Here is a 23,772-nt window from a genome sequence, read left to right as displayed (position 1 = left end):
ATATGAATAATTGCAGATGTGCAGAGATGTTGTGCGTAATGTGCTGGATAATCCTCGTGTGTCAGTTGTGATGTAGTTGGCACACGCAGTGTATACAGTTGTGTGATCCACTGGTACAAAGATGCGCGCTGTCCGGACCATCTGTGACCTGCCCTCTCTCCATCGGACACATTTGAAGGGATCACTGGGCGTGTGGAGCCGCTCAGCCCAGCGCTCATCCAGATTCACCCCGCCCCTTTTTGTCGCGGCGTCGTCAGTGCTTCAAATAGCGCTGGCGCTTCAGAGCTGCTCCAGCTCTGCGCTCTGAGGCGCGCGTATCAGCCCTGTCCAAGACGCACTGAAGAGGCGCGGATGCTTCAGCGGAGCTACTCACTCTAGAGCTTCTACTTTCTACTGTCTCTCTGCATGTCTCTCCTCCAGCAAACTGGATGTTTCACTTTGATTTTATTTCACACATTTCATCGGAAGTTTTATTTGAAGTAAAGCAGGTAAGAGGCATTGTGCTGTCTGTATAAAGAGCACGTTTGTTTCATGATATATGATTGTGTGATTTTTGAGGAGAGGGGCTGTTGTATTGACATCGTGATGGAACTTTATCGTGTTAATTAAGCTGCCGTGAATAAGTCTGCTCCAAGTTGTCATTTGTTCCACTGTTTGGCTGTTGTGATTTGTGCGTGTCGAGGCATCTCCTGTCCACACAGGGGCTCTTTGTCAGGGGGCAGTGCTCAGTCATGCGTGTGCTGTGCACTGTGGACCTCTGTGATGTAGATGTGGAGCATAGGAGCAGATACATGTTACCTCTGGACCTCTGCTGGTGGTGTAGATGTAGATGTGGATGTGGAGCATAGGAGCAGATACATGTTACCTCTGGACCTCTGCTGGTGATGTAGATGTGGATGTGGATGTGGACTATAGGAGCAGATACATGTTACCTCTGGACCTCTGCTGGTGATGTAGATGTGGATGTGGACTATAGGAGCAGATACATGTTACCTCTGGACCTCTGCTGGTGATGTAGATGTGGATGTGGACTATAGGAGCAGATACATGTTACCTCTGGACCTCTGCTGGTGACAGAAGAGCAGGAGAACTGAAGCCATGAACATTAGACCTACATCAGCCTGGGGTCAGAGCGCTCTCCAGGGCTCAGCAAACAATTAGGCTACAGTCAGTGAATAATTAAAAGCAATTATATTTTGTAAAGCCCAGTGTTAGAGCAGCAGTGCCTCTGGGGGTTTCACTGAATGCTGTTAAAATATGATGTTTTCAAAGTCTACATTTTTTTTTTCATTTACATAATTAGGAAATATCCATACTATATTAATTAATTCTACACTTTTTTGCTGTATGAGTCTGTAGTCGGCTCTACTGTGGAAAAGGCTTTCAGTGAATAGGATCCTTTTTTTTTTTTTTTCATTTTAGTCTCTTTAGCTGAATGGCCGGAGACTCGAGCCAGCATCAACCAAGACAACTGATTAATTTTAATCTGTAAAAAGATTTTCTTAGATGCTCTAAACCATTTGCAGCTGTTCTGGTAACATTTGGCTTAGATGTCATATTGTAAAATGTAATAAAGCAAAAGCACGAGGCTGTGGATACTCGGATTGATCGAGTGACAGTTATTTCATTTTTTGATGTTCCACAATTGATATTTTCAAATCTTCTCCTTTAATTTGTATTTCAGTTCAGTTTTTGCTTCATTGGTTCATAATTTGTCTGATCGATCTCCAGTCCTCCAGACCATGTGCCTCCACAGTAGAGAATTGTTGTTGTTGTTTTTTTTTCCGTTTTTTCCTCCATCTCACTGAGCAAACTGAGATTTCAGTTGACAACAATAAAAAGTTTCTTTTTTAATGAAAAGCTCCAAAACCACTGTATGTAAACCTGAAGCTGTTATTGAACCTTTGGAGGATAAATATAAGGTGGGGCTGTGGTGAACATGACACTCCAGCTCTGCAAAAAAATTAATTTCTGGACTTAATCAAAGATGAACCTTGTAACTTTTATGGAGGTCAGCCACTGGCTTGTTTCCTTCAAGATGTTGTTGCTTTTCCTGGAATATTCCAGTGTGACAGTAAACAAAAGTGTAGGAGGAATACATTTAAAGGGTCATATTTTTTAATTGTGCTTTTGGTGCTGATATTATGCAGCTTTGAATGTGTGATGTGACATATTACCACAGTGTAAGTCCAGTCTGTGGTTCGTGGCACTCAAGTCACTGACACCATCCTCTCTGGTCCAGATGTGAACTTGGACTATACCAAGTCTCAAAGCAGCTTAAAGTAAACATCCACAACCAGGACTAAGAACTGAAATTTGACCAAATCAAACACATTTAAACAACAACCCTGCAGCCACCTAGACACTTAGAGCTGACTCACTTTGCACCTGTAACTAACAAAACTGTCCAAGAGATCGTCACCAGTCTGAGTTCATCTACATGCTGCCTCGATGTGTTACTCACTAGAGTCTGTGCTCAGTAGTGCGCCATCACCGCCTGCTTAAATAGATAACATGTCACTTCAGTCTGGAACATTCCCAAGAGGTATTTTCAGGTTTTAGACCCCACCACAGCACTGAGACTGCTCTTATCAAGGTGACAAATGGCATCTGCCTGAACACTGATGCAGGCAAAGTCTCAGTCTTGATCCTGTTAGATGGGGTTAGGATGATCCAAGATGGCGCCACGTACGGTCGCCCTGGTGATTTGGTGCGCTGTGTGTTTTTTGTTTTTGTGCGTTTGTCCTGTGTTCGCGTGCTCTTACACCCGTGAAGAGCTCTTATCCATCAGAACTACCACTCCTGTCGATCTACTGCCGGTCTTTTTAGTTCCTGCAGTAGATTTTGTTCACTCTTTGGCCAAAAGAGTGAGACGCCGAAGACGAGGAAAGCGGGCAGGGGCCTTGGTGCGCCTCCGGAGACGCGGCGCTCGCACGCCCCTACCTGGAATTTTCCTGTCTAACGTTCGCTCACTCAGCAACAAGACGGACGAACTGGCGCTGCTGATGAGGAGAAACAAAGACTTCTCTTCCTCTTGCGTCTTATGCTTCACGGAGACATGGCTCAATGAGCGTATCCCGGACTGTGCGCTTCAACTGGAGGGATTCCAGCTCCTCCGCGCGGACAGACAACGGGGACTCTCCGGGGGAAAGACGAAAGGTGGAGGTGTCTGTTTCTTCATCAACAACGCCTGGTGTACGGATGTGACTGTGATCTCCCAACACTGCTCTCCCGCCGTGGAATATCTTTTCATTAACTGTAGGCCTTTCTATTCTCCACGTGAGTTCACTTCATTCATTCTGGCCGCTGTTTACATCCCTCCGTGCGCGGACACGCACGAGGCCCAGCGCGTGCTCGCGGAGCAGATTCTGGATGTGGAGCGAACCTTCCCGGACTCTTTACTGATCATCCTGGGGGATTTTAATAAGGGAAATCTGAGCCAGGAACTACCCAAATATAAACAGTTTATTAATTGCCCGACGAGAGAGCAGAAGACGCTGGATCACTGTTACACAACGGTCAGTGGAGCCTACAGAGCCGTGCCCCGCGCTGCTCTAGGATACTCTGATCACGTCATGGTTCACCTCATCCCTGCTTACAAACAACGGCTGAAACTCTCCAAACCTGCTGTGAGGACTTCTAAGAAGTGGACCAGTGAGGCTGTGGAGGAGCTTCGCACGTGTTTGGACACTACAGACTGGGATGTGTTCAAGGCTGCCACAGACAGTTTGGATGAGTACACAGACACTGTGACGTCATACATTCAGTTCTGTGAGGACAGCATCATTCCATCATGCACCAGGGTGACTTTTAACAACGACAAACCCTGGTTCACACCCAGACTTAGACATTTGAGGAGGGAAAAGGAGATGGCTTTCAGGGCAGGAGATCGTGAGGGCTACAGGCGTTGCAAGTATGCGTTTAGCAAAGAGGTGGAAAAGGCTAAAGCGAAATACAATACACGTCTGGAGCAGCAATTCTCCACCAACGACTCTGCTTCTGTCTGGAGAGGGCTTAGGCAAATCACCAACTACAGGCCCAAAGCCCCTCCCGCCGTGGACAACAAACAACTAGCAGAAAAGTTAAACGGCTTTTATGCGAGGTTTGAAGTTTCACACCCCTCCCCCTCCTCCCCCACCATCACGGACATTACCTCCAAACCCACCTCGGACCCCCCCTCCTCCCCCACTGCCCTCACAGTTGTGGAGCAGGACGTGACTAAGCTTTTCAGGAAGCAGAATCCCCGTAAGGCCGCGGGCCCAGACGGTGTCTCTCCTTCCACCCTTAGACACTGTGCTGAGGAACTGGCTCCTGTCTTCACGGACATTTTTAACACCTCCCTGGAGTCATGTCACGTCCCAGCCTGCTTCAAGCTGTCCACCATTGTCCCCGTCCCCAAGAAGCCCAGGATCACTGGACTTAATGACTACAGACCTGTGGCGCTGACGTCTGTAGTCATGAAGTCATTTGAGCGCCTGGTCCTGCACCACCTCAAGTCCTTCACCTCCCCCCTCCTGGACCCTCTGCAGTTTGCCTACAGAGCCAATCGGTCTGTGGACGACGCCATTAACCTGGCCCTTCACTTCATCCTCCAGCATCTGGACTCCCCGGGAACCTACGCCAGGATCCTGTTTGTGGACTTCAGCTCTGCATTCAACACCATCCTCCCTGCTCTACTCCAGGACAAGCTCGCTCAGCTCAACGTGCCTGACTCCACCTGCAGGTGGATCACTGACTTCCTGACAGACAGGAGACAGCGCGTGCGGCTGGGGAAGAATGTCTCGGACACTCGGACTATCAGCACAGGATCTCCACAGGGCTGTGTACTTTCTCCCCTGCTCTTCTCCCTGTACACCAACTGCTGCACCTCCAGCCACGACTCCGTCAAACTGGTTAAGTTTGCGGATGACACCACCCTCATCGGACTCATCTCGGACAGCGATGAGTCTGCCTACAGGAGGGAGGTGGACCGGCTGGTGTCCTGGTGCAGCAGCAACAACCTGGAGCTCAACGCCCAGAAGACAGTGGAGATGATCGTGGACTTCAGGAAAGTCACAGCCCCCCTGCCTCCCCTCACCCTGACGAACTCCCCCATCACCACTGTGGACTCTTTCCGCTTCCTGGGCACCTGCATCACCCAGGATCTCAAGTGGGAGCCGACCATCAGCTCCCTCATCAAGAAAGCCCAGCAGAGGATGTTCCACCTGCGGCAGCTGAGGAAACGCAAGCTGCCAGTCCAGATGATGGTGCAGTTTTACACGGCCATCATTGAGTCCATCCTCACCTCCTCCATCACTGTGTGGTTCGCTGGGGCCACTGCCAGGGACAGACAGAGACTGCAGCGCATTGTGCGCTCTGCTGAGAAGGTGATTGGCTGCAGCCTTCCATCTATACAGGACCTGTACGTCTCCAGGACTCGGGGGCGAGCAGGCCGTATAGCAGCTGACACCTCTCACCCTGGACATGGACTATTTGAGCCACTTCCCTCTGGCAGGAGGCTACGGTCCATTGGGACCAGAACCTCTCGCCATAAGAACAGTTTCTTCCCCTCTGCTGTTTGTCTCATGAACACTCTATAATATCTGCACTAAACTGGACACTTTATAACACCGGTCACTTTAATAAGCCACTTTGCACTGTTGTTCTGATGCTGCTATTGTACATATTTTTTCCCTTTAAGTATTTCATTTGATTTTTTAAGCATATCTTTTTAACTTTGTGCATGCTCTTATTTGTATTTGTATTTATTCAGTGTGTTTATGTTGCACTTTTTCACCGTATCAAGTTCCTAGTTTGTGAACTGTGTTCACAGACTATGGCAATAAAAGTCTTCTGATTCTGATTCTGATTCTGATTCTGATTCTGATCTGAGTGCTGCTTTTGACACTGTGGATCATGGGAACTTCCTACAGAGACTAGAGGACTGGGAGAGCATCTGTGGTACTGCACTAAACTGGTTCAAGTCATATCTAGATAAAAGGCAGTACTTTGTTGAAATAAATGAAAGGAAAATGTGTTTCAGATAAAATGCCCCTGACCTGTGGGGTGCCTCAGGGGTCAATCCTGGGACCCCTGTTGTTCAGTCTGTACATGCTGCTGTTAGGCCAGTTAATACGGAGCAATGATGTGTCCTACCACAACTATGCAGATGACACTCAGATCTAAATTTCACTGGAAGCAGGTGAATATGGACCAGTGGATTCACCAACAGATCAGTGTGTGGATGCAAAACAACTCCAGTCTCGCTCCAAAATCTTCAAATCAGGCTAGAAATCTAAGGCTAATAATGGACTCTTTACTTTAACAGCTACATCAAATCAATAACATCTGGTACACTATCAAAACCAGATATTGGACAGACTTACCCATGCATTTGTCTTCAGTAAACGAGCGTTAAAAGCAGCTGCAGTACATCCGCTGTAACTTCAGTCCACGCATTACCCACCCATCATCATGACATATGCATTTGTCCATAAATAGAGTTATCATGTGACACAGAGACCTACGCTTACATATTCAAACTCAGCTCCTTCAATTAACCACTCGTGCATTCTGATCATGTTTTATTTACTCTTATTTTTTATTCAACCGATTCCCAGGGTAAGGAAGAAATGGTAGTGCTATTACATCCCCGCAGTGTTCCTGCTGTCAAAACCATAGGCCAGCTTTAGAAAATGGACTTTTACACAGAGATCTTCCCTTGTACAGTTAGGAGATGTGAGTGTGTAAGATTCACACGCTTTTTAATATCAAAGGACAGCAAAACAACCATTACTCTTTCAAGATATATGTATAGAGTCTCTATTGATAGTGTCTAAGTGGTCTGATCATATGCTTCCATTAGTGAGTATGAATGAGCTGTGAATGAATAATGTGTGTTTAAAAGTTACACTACTGTAGCCTGCAGTACAAGATGATACTATTACTCACTCCAGAAAGAAATACATCAGAATGAGAACGATTAAACATTGGTTTCCCCTCCCCTTTAACCGTCATTTGGGAGATGTTTGAAGATGTTGCAATGAGAAGTAATTAGTCAAGAACAATTATTTTACAGCGTGACCTGGGAATTATTAGATTAAATGGTACCTCTGTATATTTTATGTAACTACAGATACTGAAAAGATAGAACCAATAAAAAGTACCTTGCAAATCCTATAAGAGTGCTCTTGCATATAATCTATTTATTGCACTTTATATTTCAAGGTAATCTCAAAGTGCTAACGAAGGGGGACTAGGTTTTTTTATTGGCAGTTACAGCACAAATAAATAACTCAATGCAAAGTAATGGCTTTGCTCAAAGAAATGCTTTTATGAAACATTTATAGCATCTTTTCAGAAACTCTTCGTAAATTAGGTGCAATTCTGTGGAATACTTCAAGCAATGCATTAACAGTACCATGCAGACAAATAGGAACGCTGCACTTTATAGAGTTGGAAATGGAGTTTGCTAGAATCCAGTTTTTAGTCATTATTTTTAATGTCTCAGCTGCCACAATCTATTACCTCCAACCATGACCACCTACCTCTGTTTATTTCCCATAGCAATATTGTGGGAAACTCTCCATGCTTTATCTTAACTGCCTGCCCACTGTCACTAAATGCTGACGCTAAAGGGTTTCTGGTCAGCAGGAAACCTTTAGTAGGAGCTAAATAGGAGATTCATCCAGACATGATGACACATGGGTTTATGCAAACTCAGCATCAAGCCTTTTATTAGCTTGGACGCACTCTTGCTCATCCAACTGTCTATTATTGCTGGTCAGTAGATGTTAACCTTTTTAGTAGTGTACTGCAGATTATATTTTACATTAGCTGTGAATATGTTACTGCAAAATGGTTAGAAAGGTGCAAATGTCTTTTATGCAGATTAATAGATGCCAGACACAGACACTCTGCCAATATAGATTTTTCTTTGTAGAAATACTCCAGACATACGTAGGAATGATTTCGTACATTAGTTGAATCTTGCAGAGGAAAAAGTCTTGAAGTGAAGATCACACTTGATGAATTTCACTGAAAAGCGTGAACCAAAATCCCTTAATCTGCCTCTGTTGCATAATGTAATGTGAGTAGAGAAAGAAGACAAAGGACCCAAAGATGAAATGAATGACATTTCTTGGCTTCACATCAGTCTTTCTCAGACCATTGGCAGCTCAGTTTGTTGGTCAGTTTGTTGCGTGGCTACCTGTGATGAGTTGGATGCTCACGAGGGACAGGCTAGATGGTATATTGAGTTTTTTTAGCTCTCGCTCACTAGTTTGGGTTCACATGAGATCACAACACTCTAAACTGCCAGGATATAATGATGAGATTCAACATGTGCAGATTTTTACTGATCTATATATCTCCCATAGTTTTAACAACTCCTGTCCACCATCTGAGATTAGAGGATCATCACATTATAGAATGTGAATTCAACCTGTTCGTGGGTTTGGAGGGTTGAAATATGTGGACAGTTGCCATAGCATCTAACAATTCAAAACAAACATTATCTTTTGATTGGGTAAATGTGCTCAAAATGGAACTGGGACAGTGTCGAATGGCCTAGGCTAATGTTGAACCAGTGTTTATTCAAAAGTATTATAAAATCTAATGATAAATGTGATTACCAGCTGTGACCCAGCAGCTCCCTTCTTGTAGTTTTTGTGTTTGTTTTCGTGTTTGCTCCACAGGGGTGTGTGCTCTGCCCTCTGCTGTTCACAGTTCAGACTCACTTGACTGTCTATGTGTCAATGTACAGTGTGCATCACATACTGTCAAAGCAAGTTTATCTGTATAGCAAGTTTGTACACGAAGTAATTCAAAGTTCTTTACAGGGCCTTGCAAATGCTGTGATTTGCCTGAAACTATTGTCTGTCCATAATCAGACTCTTATACTTACCCTGCTCCTCTGAACATAATGCATTACTCACTCCTGCCCAACTCACAGCAAATAAATATTTAATTACAGCCTGTTATCTGCTATGCATCATTTAAAATATGGAAAACACCTCCACTCAAATACTCCTGACTCATACAGAGCAAACTTTAGGTCTCCTCTCTTTTGACTGTTGTTAGTCTTTAGCTCTTCACTGTTGATGTGACATAACTCTGTTTCCTCATAACTCTATTTGTGTGGTTCTTACTTGTGTTCAAACATGTCTCCCATCACATGTATACTGTCATGTTTGCTTTGATACAGGGCGATCCCTGTGTTTCTCAGATCAATCCTGTCCTTCAGGCAGTACAATTAACAAACGCTCTTGAGAAATTTCACAATAACAAGTTCCTGTGCAACTGCAACAGGAAATTTTGTGAAGAATAATTTTTATGCAACTTTATGCAACTCTTACCATCCTACGCAGAATAACCTCAGTAAACCCTTCTGAAAATGAACCATAGATTAAATAAATAGCACAATAAAACACAGAGCTATGTTAATTTATTGACCTTAGAAAAAAATGCAAAACAGTTCCCTTGAAGTGCAAATAAAAAGTTGGCACTTTTTTTTGACTCAACATTGAGTGAAAACATATTTTTCTTCTATTAATTGATAGATGTAATGATTTTGACAGACCTAGTGAGATAAAGTTCCACTCTTATTGTTTTTTCACTTACCTGGTGAGGCTGGGGGCTCTCGCTTCTGGTGTCAAGCGCCCGGCCCCGCTGGGCATGACCCGCTCCGGGGACAGTGGCAGGTGGGGAGTTTGACTGGGGCGGCACACCTGTCAAACAGTAACGCAGGTGTCCTAAGGCGATCTCAGGGAGGACAGAAACCTCCTGTGGAGCAGAAGGGCAAGAGCTCACTTGATCTTGATTTTCAGCATGAATACAGACCGTGAAAGCATGGCCTCATGATCCTTCTGACTCTTTGGGTTTTATGCAGGAGGTGTCAGAAAAGTTACCAATTTCCTGTCATTGTGAAACAGAATTCACCAAGCGTTGGATTGTTCACCCACTAACTGGGAACATGGGCTGGGTTTAGACCGTCGTGAGACAGGTTACTTTTACCCTACTGATGATGTTGTTGTTGCAATAGTAATCCTGCTCAGTACGAGAAGAACCGCAGGTTCAGATGTTTGGTGCATGTGCTTGGCTGAGGAGCCAATGGGGCGACGCTACCATCTGTGGGATTATGACTGAACGCCTCTAAATCAGAATCCCCGCTAAACGTGATGATACGGTAGCACTGTGGATCGTTGAGTGGTCAAGGATAGCCAGCCCGCGGGGGTCGGTGAGCAGAGCCGTTCGTGACAGTTGGTGAACTCACACCTCATGTTTGTGGAGAACCTGGTGCTAAATCACTTGCAGACGACCTGATTTAATATCATAATATACAGACCGATTCCCAGGTCTATTTGTATATATACATTACTTCTTGTTGTTTTAGTGGAGCTTTATCTCAATAGGTCTGTCAAAAGCATTACATCTAAACTTTTTTAGTATATTAGTGGACAAAAAAACAAACACTGAAACTAATTAATCGATACAAAGTAAAGGCCATTTCTATGTCTCTTGAGAAGACTTACTTATTTATCTTTCCCAAAAGCCTGACACTTTATGTCAGAAGACAGGAGAAGTACTCTTAGGAGCAGCTCCAGTTCCCGTGGCCTGATTCCCGGATGTCAGTCCCAATCTGCCCCTGATTAGCCCTCCATTACAGCCTTGTCACCCTGATGTGCTTGTGCTGTTATGATCAATGGACTATCTGATGCGCAGATGACATGGTTTGCTCATTATGCTGGCATTCCTCACAAGCTAATCGGATGAACCACTAGAGTATGATGTAACCATGGTGACAGGGCTGTGGCATTTAATCGACAAGAGGTCAAAGGTCAAAGTTAGAGGCAGAAGTTAGCAAACACACTTCATCCTTCCTTCCTTCATTCCTTCTCTGGAGAATATCACTACGACCTGAAATACTTGACATCAATCTGACCGTTTAATACTGTGAACGGAGACTTGTCCCTCAGAAAAAAGAAGTATTGATTACAGCTCTGAGGCACTTAACTGAGTCTTTCTGATTCTTTTCATGAAAATAATAGTTTTAACTTGCTCTGGTATGCACTATTTATTTATTTATTTTTTACTTTTGTAGATTAAAGGAACTGTGTAGCCTCCATTTTGCAATCACAATAGACCCTGTGCTAACCTGCATATAGAGGATACATGTTTTTCTCATTCTCCGTAGATGTACAGGCTTTACACAAATGCACAAAACCTCCAGAATTCACTCACTGAGCTGCAGAGCCTCCCCTAGCACTGATTAATGATTAGCTGCAGGTACAGGGGTTTAAGGATGTGGATTCAGAGCAGAGAGAGTCCTTTTTGATTTTAACCAACTGGATTTCAAAACTGACAACACAAATTTGAGACTCGTGTGAGGATCCTTGGATTGTCATTGGATAATCATCTTGAGGACCAAACTCCAAATCATAACATAAAAAAATAGATGTGACTGACTTGCCAATTGTTAACACATTATTTAGAGTTATAGCAGTCACATAGTAGTGTAGTACTTCCATACACTCACTCACTTGACCTACTAATGCGCTTTTTTCAGTTTGTTCACTATAGCATACAGTATGTAAGGTATTTTCTATCAGTGCAGCTCTACATCAAACTGGTATGGTGATTTACTAACGCTAACGTGAATAACACATGCCCACAAGGGAAGTACAGACCTATGGAATGTGGGAACTGATGAAGATGTGGTGCTGACCAGCGTAGGGGCTTAGAAGGACACCGTGCAGACCAGAAAAGGACCCTCCTCCATGCACAGATACACACACATGCACATATAGATACACAAATACACTGGGAGACACTAAAAACTATCAACATGCACATCTCAGGACTCTCTTTCGATTCTTTCCTGAGAGTCTGTTGCTTCATTTTTCACTTTACCTGTGTGGAACTCATTAAAACTCTTCTGACTTTATGTTATGTTTCAGACTCGCTTGCTCCTCTTTGACTCCTCAGTAACGAACATCCGTAAAAACTATATTTAATTTGAACATGTATACCTCCTATTTATGGCATTTAAAATCAAACATGTGCACACAGTTCCTTTAAAGATGCAGCTATTACTCCTTTCACCAGACGCTCAGTATTCCAAACATGGTCAAATCCTTCTCTGTATAAGACTGTGTTCCATATGGCGATGGTGAGTTATATGTCATAATCATAAATTATGCACTAGGAGCTAAGTAGAGACCGTGATAGTGCGGTGTCAATCTGTGTGAATTACATGAACCGCAGGTCATTCTAGGTTGGGATTGTTGGTACGGGTGATGCTGGCGTAAACTCTCATAGCCTACTGCACATTTTTAGTTAAAGGTGACTTATACAAACTGTTTCCTCTCGTGTCTAATGCTACCACTAATCCCCAGAGTGGTTAACGACTGTAGACTAGGCTCTGATGATGCTAAGTACAAACAGAAAATAGACTTGATGTTTTCCTCTGTAATGTACTTGGAGTGAATGCAGAGTTTAAAATTAGCTGTGAGCGTCTTTTTACAGGAATCACCTTTGTTTTTGGCTTCAGAACACTGCGGTATTGAACAGGTACTCGGTATCAACAGATTCCCTAAAGCCAAGTAGCAGATCAGACTCATATCCCTATTCTGGATGCCAAGTTGAACAGAAAGTTTAAACACAACACTGTGCAAGTCCCTGGACACCGTTTAAAGACACTGTACCTGATTTTTTATTTAAAAGCATGAAAAACAGAGATGGTTTGTAGTGATATAAAGCTATTCCTCACTCACTTTATGCATCCCGAGCATCCTAATTATTCACCATGCGTTGGACAACTTTCAGAGACCAGTGTGAAGTTTTGCAACAACAACTGACTTACTAATGTGCACTTCCTGATTATATGACAATAAAACGCTTGATAATTAGATGCAGATAGAACAAAGCAGGCTTATTTTAATCTCAAAGGGGGATCTTGTACAATATATACACTGGAGCATGAAAAAATTCTGCTGAAATACAACGGAAAAACATCGCGTAGTGGCTCTTTAAAGACATGGTTACGTATAAAAGTGAGCGACTGCGACTCACACCTCTGCTCTTCTTTCCTGTAGGTTTAAAATGAACGAAGGATTTGAAACCAACTTCACTCAACTGTACGATAACTGGACATATTACAACTCCAGCCCAGAGATTGTCCCGCCCAGAAACAACATCACCTATGTGGGATTTTACCTGCACCCGCCCTCCACGGCTTCCATCTTTATCGTGTCCTACTTACTCATTTTCCTGGTGTGTATGGTCGGGAACGGAGTCGTGTGTTTCATTGTGCTACGGAGCAAGAACATGAGGACTGTGACCAACCTGTTCATCCTAAACCTGGCCGTCAGTGACCTCCTGGTGGGGATCTTCTGTATGCCCACCACGCTCCTGGACAACATCATAACAGGTGAGGACAAGTCGGTGTCGTGCGAGGTAGAGGGCGCAACTTCAGAACAGGAATGTAAGTGCTTATTGTCGTATGCTGGTGCAGGTAGGACCAAAAAGGTGCAGAATTCGGAGCAAGTTTACAGTGTTTATTTACAGTTTGTGAAATAACAGACAAGTATAAATTAGTCCGGCGAGAGGCGAGGAGCCGGGTGCGAGCCAGAGTCCGGGAATGTGTCGCGGAGAGCAGGGACAGGAACAGGGAGTAACCAGTACCAGAGGGGGAGACAGGAACAGGGACAGAACCAGGGACAACGGAGGCAGGGAGCAGGAACCAGGGCGGGAAGCGGGGTGCAAGCCGGGGTCCAGGACGAGACAAGGTGGTGGAGGCAAAACAGATAATAGCGGTGCAGGGACATGGGGTCAGGAGCAGAGCCAGAGGCAGAGGAGCAGGAAGCAGGAATCTGGAGCAGGGAGCAGGAATCTGAGTGAAGTAAAAATCCAGTCAGCATCAAAAAGGTAACAAGAGAGTACAAAAACAGAGCAGGAATAGTCACGTTTGACACGCGGACGATCTGGTACCGAACCGAGTCTGTCTGTCTGGTCCTGGCTCCTCTTATCCACGGCAGGTGCGATGATTGCGCTGATGGGATGGAGGTGCGCGCGGGAGGAGCCAGGAACTCCACCCAGCTCCAGGTTCAGGCAGGTGAGGGAGAGGAAAAGCACACAGGGAAACAACACAGGAGACAGAAATGCGTGCATCATGACAGTTTATCATGGGAGGTGGGGTTAGTGATAGCGATACACAGCCAACATGTTTGTGTGTGTGTTTTCAAAAGTAAATTATTATCTTTTTGTACTTACCTTTCGTGATGCAGTCATTATAAAATATGTTTATAAAAGACCTTGAATTTTGAAAGAACGCCTTTATATATAGCACAGACCTCATTTCCGGTGAGGTCAAATATTAGAACAGCCCAAAAAAGAGGTGACGTTTTCTCACTTCAAGTTCACATGCGTTTCAGAGAGTATTCCTGATTTAGCTGAGAGTATTTAGCACAGCATACATTGTTTTCTTTTACAGTGGTCTGCTTTAAACATGGAGGAGCTGTGGGACTGTGGTCTTGTGATGTTATGACAGCTATGGTCTCAGTGCATACATACATACATATATACTTTTAAAACACTGCCCTGACCTGATTTGACAGTAACTTTGACAATGGCAGTCTGAGCATGTTGAGCATGTGAAGAGGCTACGGGCCATGTGACTGGATGGAATGATATCTATAAATGAAACAGTATAAGTGTATAATACGTCTGTAAGGCTTTCACTTGACAGCGGCGATGAGCATCAAACACGATGATGGAATCTAGAAAAATGAATGTGTCAGTGAAGGATGATGTTGGAATGTACCGTAAATTTCGGACTATAGAGCGCACCTGAATATAAGCCGCACCAGCTAAATTTGAAAAGAAAATCAATTTTGTACATTTATAAGCCGCACCTGAATATAAGCTGCAGGTTTTTGTGTTGTAACATGTGATATTTACACAGAAAGATGGTACACAGAAGGTTTTTTTTGTTTTAATTTAGGAAACACTTTTTTTCTTTTTTTAAATTGTGTCTGAAAAGCAGTTCAGTTCATAATCTTTCCGCATGTCTCACTTTTGCATTTACTGTTAGAGTGCCCCCCAGTGGCCGTTATGGGTTAAATCCTAGGAAATGTTTTGAGAAGCTTTTATGTTTAACTAAGAAATGAAGAATGACAAATTATTTCTTTGTCATGGCACCAGTAAGAAGGAAGGATATACAATATAGTGTAAAGCTGTATTCAGAGATATGGCTGTGGTCTAAGAAATAAAACAAAGCCTGTGGGAGTAAACGTATCGCTCATTTGTGCTTTTCATTAATTTTGTCTGCTATAATGGAGAGTGCCCTCCAAACAGAATCAATTAACATTATTGTTAAAGATTAATCTACCTCATTTGCTTGTGAATGTATAAAAAAAAAGTTTTTAGTTTTAATCCTAATGGAGATTTCCACTTTATAGTAGTTTTCATGAGTGAAACTCCATCACCACTGAACCCACGAGCAAAGACGGAAGAAAACAATCAACTCAAGTACTATGACACGGGGACAGTGGACATGAGGACAGTGGACACGGGGACAGTGAACACGGGGACAGTGGACACAGGGACAGTGGACACAGGGACAGTGGACACGGGGACAGTGGACACAGGGACAGTGGACTGGTCAGCACATGATGCCATAGACATTCAGACGTGATTTAAAAAAGCAAATGGATATGGAGAAAAATCATTCTGTCAGAAAAGAGGACGTCCAATAGGCACAAGCGAGACATGAGCTGTGTCCTGTTCCTCTGTTACAACTGTGTGTGTGTGCTCAGTGTGTGTGTGCTCCGTGTGCGTGTGTGTGTGTGTGTGGTCTGTGTATGTCTGTGCTCACTGTGTGTGTGCTCACTGTGTGTGTGTTCACTGTGTGTGTGTACTCAATGTGGGGGTGGGGGTGTGTGTGTGCTCAGTGTGTGTACGGGGTGTGTGTGTGTGCTCAGTGTGTGAGTGCTCACTGTGTGTGCTCACTGTGTGTGTATGCTCACTGTGTGTGTGTGTGTGTGGGGGAGGGGGGGGCTCAGTGTGTGTGGGCTCAGTGTGTGTGTGTGCTCAGTGTGTGTACTCAGTGTGTATATGTGTGTGTACTCAGTGTGTGTGTGTGTGCTCAGTGTGTGTACGGGGTGTGGGGGTGGGTGTGTGTGTGTGTGCTCAGTGTGTGTGTGCTCACTGTGTGTGTATGCTCACTGTGTGTGTGTGTGCTCAGTGTGTGTACTCAGTGTGTGTGTGTGTGTGCTCAGTGTGTGTGTGCTCACTGTGTGTGTGCTCAGTGTGTGTGTACTCAGTGTGTGTGTACTCAGTGTGTGCATAAACATGTTTCTGCCACACACTTCATGTTGAAAGACTCTCGTGTCACTTCATTCTCAGCATAAGGGCGTTTGGTTTAAATTACATTAATCATGTACATTTTATCAAAGGTCTGGTGTCGTGCATGAGGTTCAGCATGATCTCTAAGCACAGATGGAACTAAAAGATGGAACTAAAAGAAATTATAGTTTGTTTGTTTTTAACAGAAGCAGTGTTTTGGCAGGTGTTTAATGATTTAAAGGCGAACGAAAAAATACAGAAAAATATAATGCAATAAATATTGTTATTTTGCAGTAACAATATTCATTGTATTCACTTTTACTGGACTTTTTTATTAAGGCTAATTCTTCTAGTTTAATTTCCATTGCACAACCTCCTTGTCAAAGCCTGATCTTGTCACGTCTCAGAGGCTAAACAAGGCCAGGCCTGGTTAGAGTTTGATGGGAGACCACTGGGAATTCCAGGCGCCACAACGGGACACCAGAGGCATAGATTGTTGTGTCCTCAGGCAAGACACTTCATCCACTTTGCCTACTATGAAAGTGGTGTGTGAGTGAACATTGGTGAAGGTCGGGGGCCGTTTGCGCATATTGGCAGCCTTCTTTCTGTCAATCTGCCCCAGGGCAGCTCTGCCTCCAATTGTATCTTCCCACCACCGAGTGTGGAGTGAATGAATAATTCACAGAATTGTAAAAGCACAATAAAAGACTAAGGCTTATTATTATTATTATTATTTTTTTATTTATTTTTTTTTTTTTATTTATTTATTTATTCAATACTGATACAAACAACATTGCAAGATAAACAGTTACAATAAAAAACTGCTGAAGATTTAACATAATATTAACTTAAATAAAACATATCAGAGGACATTGTGTTAGAGATGACTATTATCAACACTATAAGAACAGCCTGACCATAGCTCTGGTCACTTTGTGATAAAAATGTTCAACAATGGCCACCCTCATTTTCTTCTTTTGCCTCCTGTAAATTATGAGACTCCACAGGAGACACATGATGGGCAGGAGTCAGGACTTGTGAAGTGGAAAAGGAAACAGGAGACTTATTTCTTGTCTTTTTAAATTCCCATTGTAGTTTGGTATTTGGGGATTTGACTGGATATTTGAAAATGTATTTGCTAATGAACACTGATTAATAGAGAAGACAACCGTTGAAACGGAAATTCACACACAGCAGCCTCAGTAAACAAAATTAGCATGAAACATATATTCTAATCAAAGTGACACGGCGCAGCATTAAGAGAGACGGCTAACAGCATTAGCAAAATGATACACTGACTAAAAGAGTAAAACAGTTACCACAGTAAGTTATGCATTTTTATGCCAGCAACTTGAAAAAGGTAATTATATATGAATGAATGTGGGATTATTGGATCATATTTTGTTAAGAAAAAGAGAGGATAATTTAATTGTAGTTAAATTATTGCGAGATGTGAAATATAACCTATAAATATTTCTTAAGATTAGGAAAATGTGTCTTGGCCACAGGCATTGACATCTTTCAAATCAGTCATGAGTATGACATAAAAATATAAAGGAGCCCAAAGTCCTTCAGAATATAAACTGGTGTTGTAGGTGGTGCTGAAGATGTGTCTGACTCATAGAAAACTATTTGGAGAACAGAACCGTTGGAGTTTTACATGGAAATATGTAAATGCAAAAAAGACATTGAAACCCACAGTACAGACTGGAAATGTACTGGGAATTAAATTATTTCAAAATTGACCACTGTTTCAATTTAATGCCAACAATTTCCACGATAAATACGATTCTCTTTTGTGATCAAAGCAGATGGCTTGCTGCACTTGGTTGAGTACAGACGTGTAGCAGTGTTCAAGCCAGATGGTAAAATCAGTGAATCATTCCATTCAGAACTATGTATTAAAATGAAGCAAGCTGACGTCATTGTTTCCATGTTCCACACATAGCAGCGTGATTGCCTCTCATTCGCCTTTGACAGCTACAGTGTCGCTCCTACTTTGTGTCATCAAGTTACATCAAGAACTTTACACTGCAAGTCCCACCTCCAAAAATATCCTGCTATTTCTGTGTTTCGATTTGATGTGCAATGTGCTGAGGTCAGAGTAAAAGGCCACTGGTGATATCCCTCGTTGTGATTACACGGCGCACAGGGAGCTACGGCGCCACCCTTCCACCATCTCCACAGTCCAGATTAAATGCTGCGAAAGCCATTGTTCCCCCTCAAGACATTTAGAACTGACATTATCACAAATCTCCTCATTGCTTTGATGTGACTGTGGGCGTAAACCCATTTGAACGAGTGGGAGTAAATCCATCTGAATCCTTACATAAAACATATCCATACATAGCGCTAAAGGAATGCGCTGGACCTGAAGCTATCGTTCTATAAGCCTCTGTATTTGAGTATGTTGTCACAGCGCATCAGTTCACAGTGTATTTGTATCAACAGGGTGGCCTTTTGGAAGCCTGGTGTGCAAAATGAGTGGCATGGTCCAAGGAATATCTGTGTCGGCGTCTGTCTTCACTCTGGTCGCTATTGCAGTTGACAGGTAACTCAAATATCTCCACTTTTTAGTCGTCGAAAAGGTTTATTCCTACAAGTTTGCTAACCTGGATATGTATAAATGTGTCTTATGGTTATGTTTTTTACTTAAAATTAAAGAAATGTTCATTATCCTGCAATATATTCCTAGTACGTGTATTTTCTGACAACGGAAACACACTCAGACATTCAGTTTATTGCGATTCACTTCCACTCTATTCATTAGGAACGTGTGTGATGAATTGCGCTATTATTCAGATGCATTACCCAAGAAAATTACCCATAGTCCCTTTCTCTCAGCAAGAAGACTTAACGTTCCCTAAATGTGTCTGGATATCCTCCATATGTTACTGAAGCCAAGTACTTTCACACAGCACTAAAACATTTACAAATCAATGCATTTACAATCCAATAGGGTTTTAAGACGTGAAATACGTGCTTTTTTGTCGCTACGAGAATCCGTTAACACCCCAAACAAACAGAACACAGTAAAAAAAATCTATACTGACTGAACTAATGGCACAACCTCAGGATTGTCCAATAAATTGCATTAGCGGCTTCTAGAAAACACAGCAGACAACTTGGTGCTGAACGTAACAATGTGTTTCTTGAGTTAGCCTTGTGAATCGGGGCTGTTTGACCTTTACTCCGTTGAATGCGAAATTGAAACCCATCGCAAAAGCTCGTGCTGAAGTGTCGCTCCTCAGAAACAGAAGTACAAAGGCATTAGAGATAAGAAGCCGTGTGAAGGCCACTGGAGTTACCTTTCAGACATTTGTTAGCGATGACACTGTCAGATGCTGCAAATTAGTCTGAGTGTGATAATGAGGACAAGATCAGAGTCTTTCATGCATAATCCACAAAGTGAACACCAGATGTAACTCTTCTTTTTAGAATTCAAAAGCTGATTTTTCATTTAGGGTAACTATTATCATCCATCTCACCGATCCATTTTAATGTGCAACAATTAGATGTTAGCTCGTGTTGGATGGAAACTGGAGTCAAGTGGTTTTGTGCTTGAACAGTTTCTTTGCACATCATTAGGACGCTCGGGTGGCGCAAAGAATCGTGTTGTAAATAAATCTAGCACCCAGCATGCGCACACCACACATGGATTCAGCTTGTTTTTATATGAGAATAAAGTGTAAAATGTGAAAACACCAGCTGCTCTTTTATCCATCCTTTAAGACTCATCATGCCAGTGTTTAGTGGCACCTCAGGGGACACGGGCAAAGGCAAGGGCATGCACTGGGACATATACTGGCAGCCCAAATAACAAAGTCACCCTCCGTCCACTGTGATGTGATTAAACTGCCAAGTATGTTCCACGCGGGCAATTTATTTGGGGGTCACTTGCGAGTGCATCAGCAGACATGATCCACAAAGATGGACACTTGGTTATTGCAAATGTAACCTTCTATTTGTATTAATAATCATCTGGTGGAGTTTGTCACACTTCATTAAAACTTTGTCCCCTAAAGAAAACGCAATGACACAGGCACAATTAAAATGTTGCGTCGTTTCCTCGTGGCAAGGTCGCTCTTGTAAAAGTGATTGTTTATGTCAATAGATCGTTTCAGGAGGGACGTGTTTAGATGAGCCGCACACAGACCGATGCAGATAAAATTATTCTATCCCAGCAAAATAAAAACATTATTATTTTATCAGTGTCAACAAGCATTAAGAGTCAATATTTAACTCCCAGCTCCATTTTGTAAAGTTCACTCATTTAGTTATAATTTATTTAGGATTGAAAATGTCATTGTCGTGTTGTTTTTTGCTGTTTCAGGCATAACAATTTAATGAAACGCTGATGCTATTTTGATATATCACCGTTTTCCATGTAAATATTTGGTGTAAAATGAACATATTTGAAACAGTTCATCTTAAAATCTGAATTATTGCTTTGAATCAACACAAAGATGAGACATAATAGATTTAAACAGGCACAACATTTACAGTTTGTTTCTTTGTGCAATAATTCTACATAAACCTGCAATTTTTAGCCTTTCCTTTTTCCACATTTGTTCTGAAATAGACGGACCGTGCATGTCCCTGATTGGCTAATCCTCAAGTGTACACAAGTGTATTCTGGAGCCAATTAGACAACTGTTTATTTAAATCAAAACCTGGATTTGAGAGCACTTAAATTCTCAAACATTCAGATATTTAATAGACTCTCCACTTAAAAAAAAGCCACAAACCAATTATTGAAAACCACAAGGCACAAATTTTAAGCAGGGATGAAGAGCGACAAAGGAGGTAATTCTGCACAAAAAAAAAGAGTCCCTCTTTGAACAGGAAGTGGATTAAGATATAATCTACCTACATCCTCAAACATTGGTCAAAATTCCCTCGCCAAATGCTTTATAAAAATATGAAATAGCACATGTTACTTCTAGAAGCAATAAGCCTGTTTTCCAATCAGGGAAGTTGACATTTAGAGTTTTTACACAGTCTTTTTAGAGAAGCGCAGTGAGTCATTTGTTAAGGTGTATTCAACATCTTCTTTCTAATGGAAATGAGAAAAGGAATATACGGCTACCGAGTGAATTTAATGTGTGATTATCTGGACAAACATACAAATTGGTCATTATAGTGTATTCATCTGTCACCCATCTCTCATGTAAAACAGTCCCATAATGTACATGATGTTCTCTGGATGTTTCTGATGTAAACATGTACCATTATGTACCGTTTGTTTGTTTAAAAAATGACCCAGTGAGAACCGTGTACAAATCTGCTCAAATTTGTCATGTTTTTCCCCTGATAAACGCTGCTATTTCACTCACGTATTCCGCTGTCGTTGCAGATTCCGTTGCATCGTTTACCCGTTCAAGCAGAAGCTGACCATCTCCACAGCAACTTTGATCATCGTCATCATCTGGGTGCTCGCCATCTCCATCATGTGTCCCTCCGGGGTGATGCTGCAGGTCACCAAGGAGCAAACCATCCGCGTTTTACTGGGCTACGACAACAAGACCAGCCCCTTCTACTGGTGCCGCGAGAACTGGCCCAATCAGGAAATGCGTAAAATATACACCACGGTCTTGTTTGCGAACATCTACCTGGCGCCCCTCTCCCTCATCGTCATCATGTACGCTCGCATCGGGATAACGCTTTTCAAAACGACGGTCCCGACGGGAGGTAAACCGGGCCACGACAACCGCCACACTGTGTCCAAGAAGAAACAGAGAGTCATTAAGATGCTTTTAATCGTAGCGTTGCTTTTTATTCTCTCCTGGTTGCCGCTGTGGACTCTGATGATGCTAAGCGACTACGCCAGCCTAACTGAACAACAGTACAGAATCATAAATATTTACATTTACCCTTTTGCCCACTGGCTAGCCTTTTTCAACAGCAGCGTCAACCCTATTATCTATGGATTTTTTAATGAGAATTTCCGAAGAGGATTTCAGTCCGTGTTTAAGTTTAGCCTGTGCACGGCCAACGGACAGAGGAGGAAAACATACTCCCACAGGCTGCAAGGAAACTCAGTGCTGCCAGCAAACCATGTGCAAACCTCTATGGAACCCATTTCTCTCAATAGCCTGGATAAGACTAATTGCCGGAGACTGAACCACGTGACTGAACAGGACCTCGTCATGGAGGACCTTGAGAAAGGATCTTGCAGCAGTGGTGGCGTGACCGCGGTGTCTATATGAATATATTCCCACCAAGGTGACGGGCATATTTGAATTTCAGGAAATTGTCTTTGTCAAATCGAATTAAGCTGTCCACTATTTGCATAAGTAGATGGCACAACTCACGCACACGCAGTCTTTAGAATAAGGTTTGCTATATTAAAAGGTAAAGAGTACAAATAAACTGTATTTTTTGTGTTTTTATCTACGCAACATCAAAACTTCAGATTCTAATCACGTAATCACTTACTTTTGCTACTTACATCATTTAGACCAAGATAAATACGTTTATTTACACTTTTTATCTTTTATAGTGAAAAAGAAAACTCAATTCTTTAGTGTAGTGGGTCAAAGTACAAAATGATGCAATTGCTACTGTAGTATATGGGATTTATGGACACTCTAATGCTAATTATCGTGCTGCTCCATGACATACCTCTGTAAAGATGTAAAAAAAAAAAGAAAGAAAACAGTGCATCACACAACCTTAAGTTTACATTTCATTTCTGTGATTAAATAAAAGCATTCGTTTTGATGCCATTTATATATATTCATGGATATATCATGAGCTCGTTCTTGAATGTATACTTGTAAATCCCACTTTGTGAATTTCAGTCATTTGAAATCTATGAGAACCTACGATGTAGATTTAAAGAGGTGTGAACATGTGCTGTCTGCTTTGTCCGTGACGCTTTGGTTATACCGTTTATGATGAGATTTGAACAGAAAACGCCCATGCAAACAGGGCACGCACTTAAGTACAGGGATTAAATGGTCAAAAGCACACTACTACTGTATTTTCTAAGTGTAAATATTAGGCCGTATGCCAAAAAACAGTGATTTATGTTTGAGTCGTTGCTACGTACACGCAAAAGAGAGCAAAGAATGCAGAAAGTCAAGTAAAAAATCATCAAAAACTTCAACTTCAGACTGTATAAACGAACTCTTTGGGGCGTTGTTATCGTACTTTATAAGAAGAGTCTTTATTATTCTCAGTTAGATCTTTATTCTTCCAGGAATAATCTGTTTTGACCAGATTGGAACGCTGTGTCTTGAGATTAGCGGTCAGTCCAATTATCTTTAATGAGGCAGAAAAATGCAATTTGTACAGTATTGCGTAACATTTCGGCTGCTCTCTTATGTTCCAGCGTGGTAGATTGGCTGTCAGTCAGTATTATCCATCGTTACGTTTGGTGTCTAACGCAAACTCCAGCATTGTTCGGTTCACAAACTCTGTAAGGCTTTGTGCGGGGGTGAATTA

At 42.5% G+C, this 23,772-nt stretch overlaps 1 protein-coding gene across 1 annotated transcript; it reads left to right on the top strand.

Moving 5' to 3' along the window:
* The first annotated feature begins 414 nt into the window (after window positions 1–414).
* On the top strand, window positions 415–22,609 carry npffr2a (neuropeptide FF receptor 2a). Its single transcript, XM_033972988.2, has 4 exons — window positions 415–488; window positions 13,074–13,408; window positions 18,775–18,874; window positions 21,680–22,609. Exons 2-4 carry the CDS (start codon window positions 13,081–13,083, stop codon window positions 22,530–22,532), a joined length of 1,281 nt encoding a protein of 426 aa, XP_033828879.1. The 5' UTR covers window positions 415–488; window positions 13,074–13,080; the 3' UTR covers window positions 22,533–22,609.
* Window positions 22,610–23,772: the final 1,163 nt, after the last annotated feature.

Source organism: Periophthalmus magnuspinnatus, chromosome 9 (assembly GCF_009829125.3).
Source record: "Periophthalmus magnuspinnatus isolate fPerMag1 chromosome 9, fPerMag1.2.pri, whole genome shotgun sequence".
Classification (NCBI taxonomy): Eukaryota; Metazoa; Chordata; class Actinopteri; order Gobiiformes; family Gobiidae; genus Periophthalmus; species Periophthalmus magnuspinnatus.
Note: the sequence above shows the minus strand (reverse complement) of the source record. Positions and strands in the feature narration are given on the sequence as shown.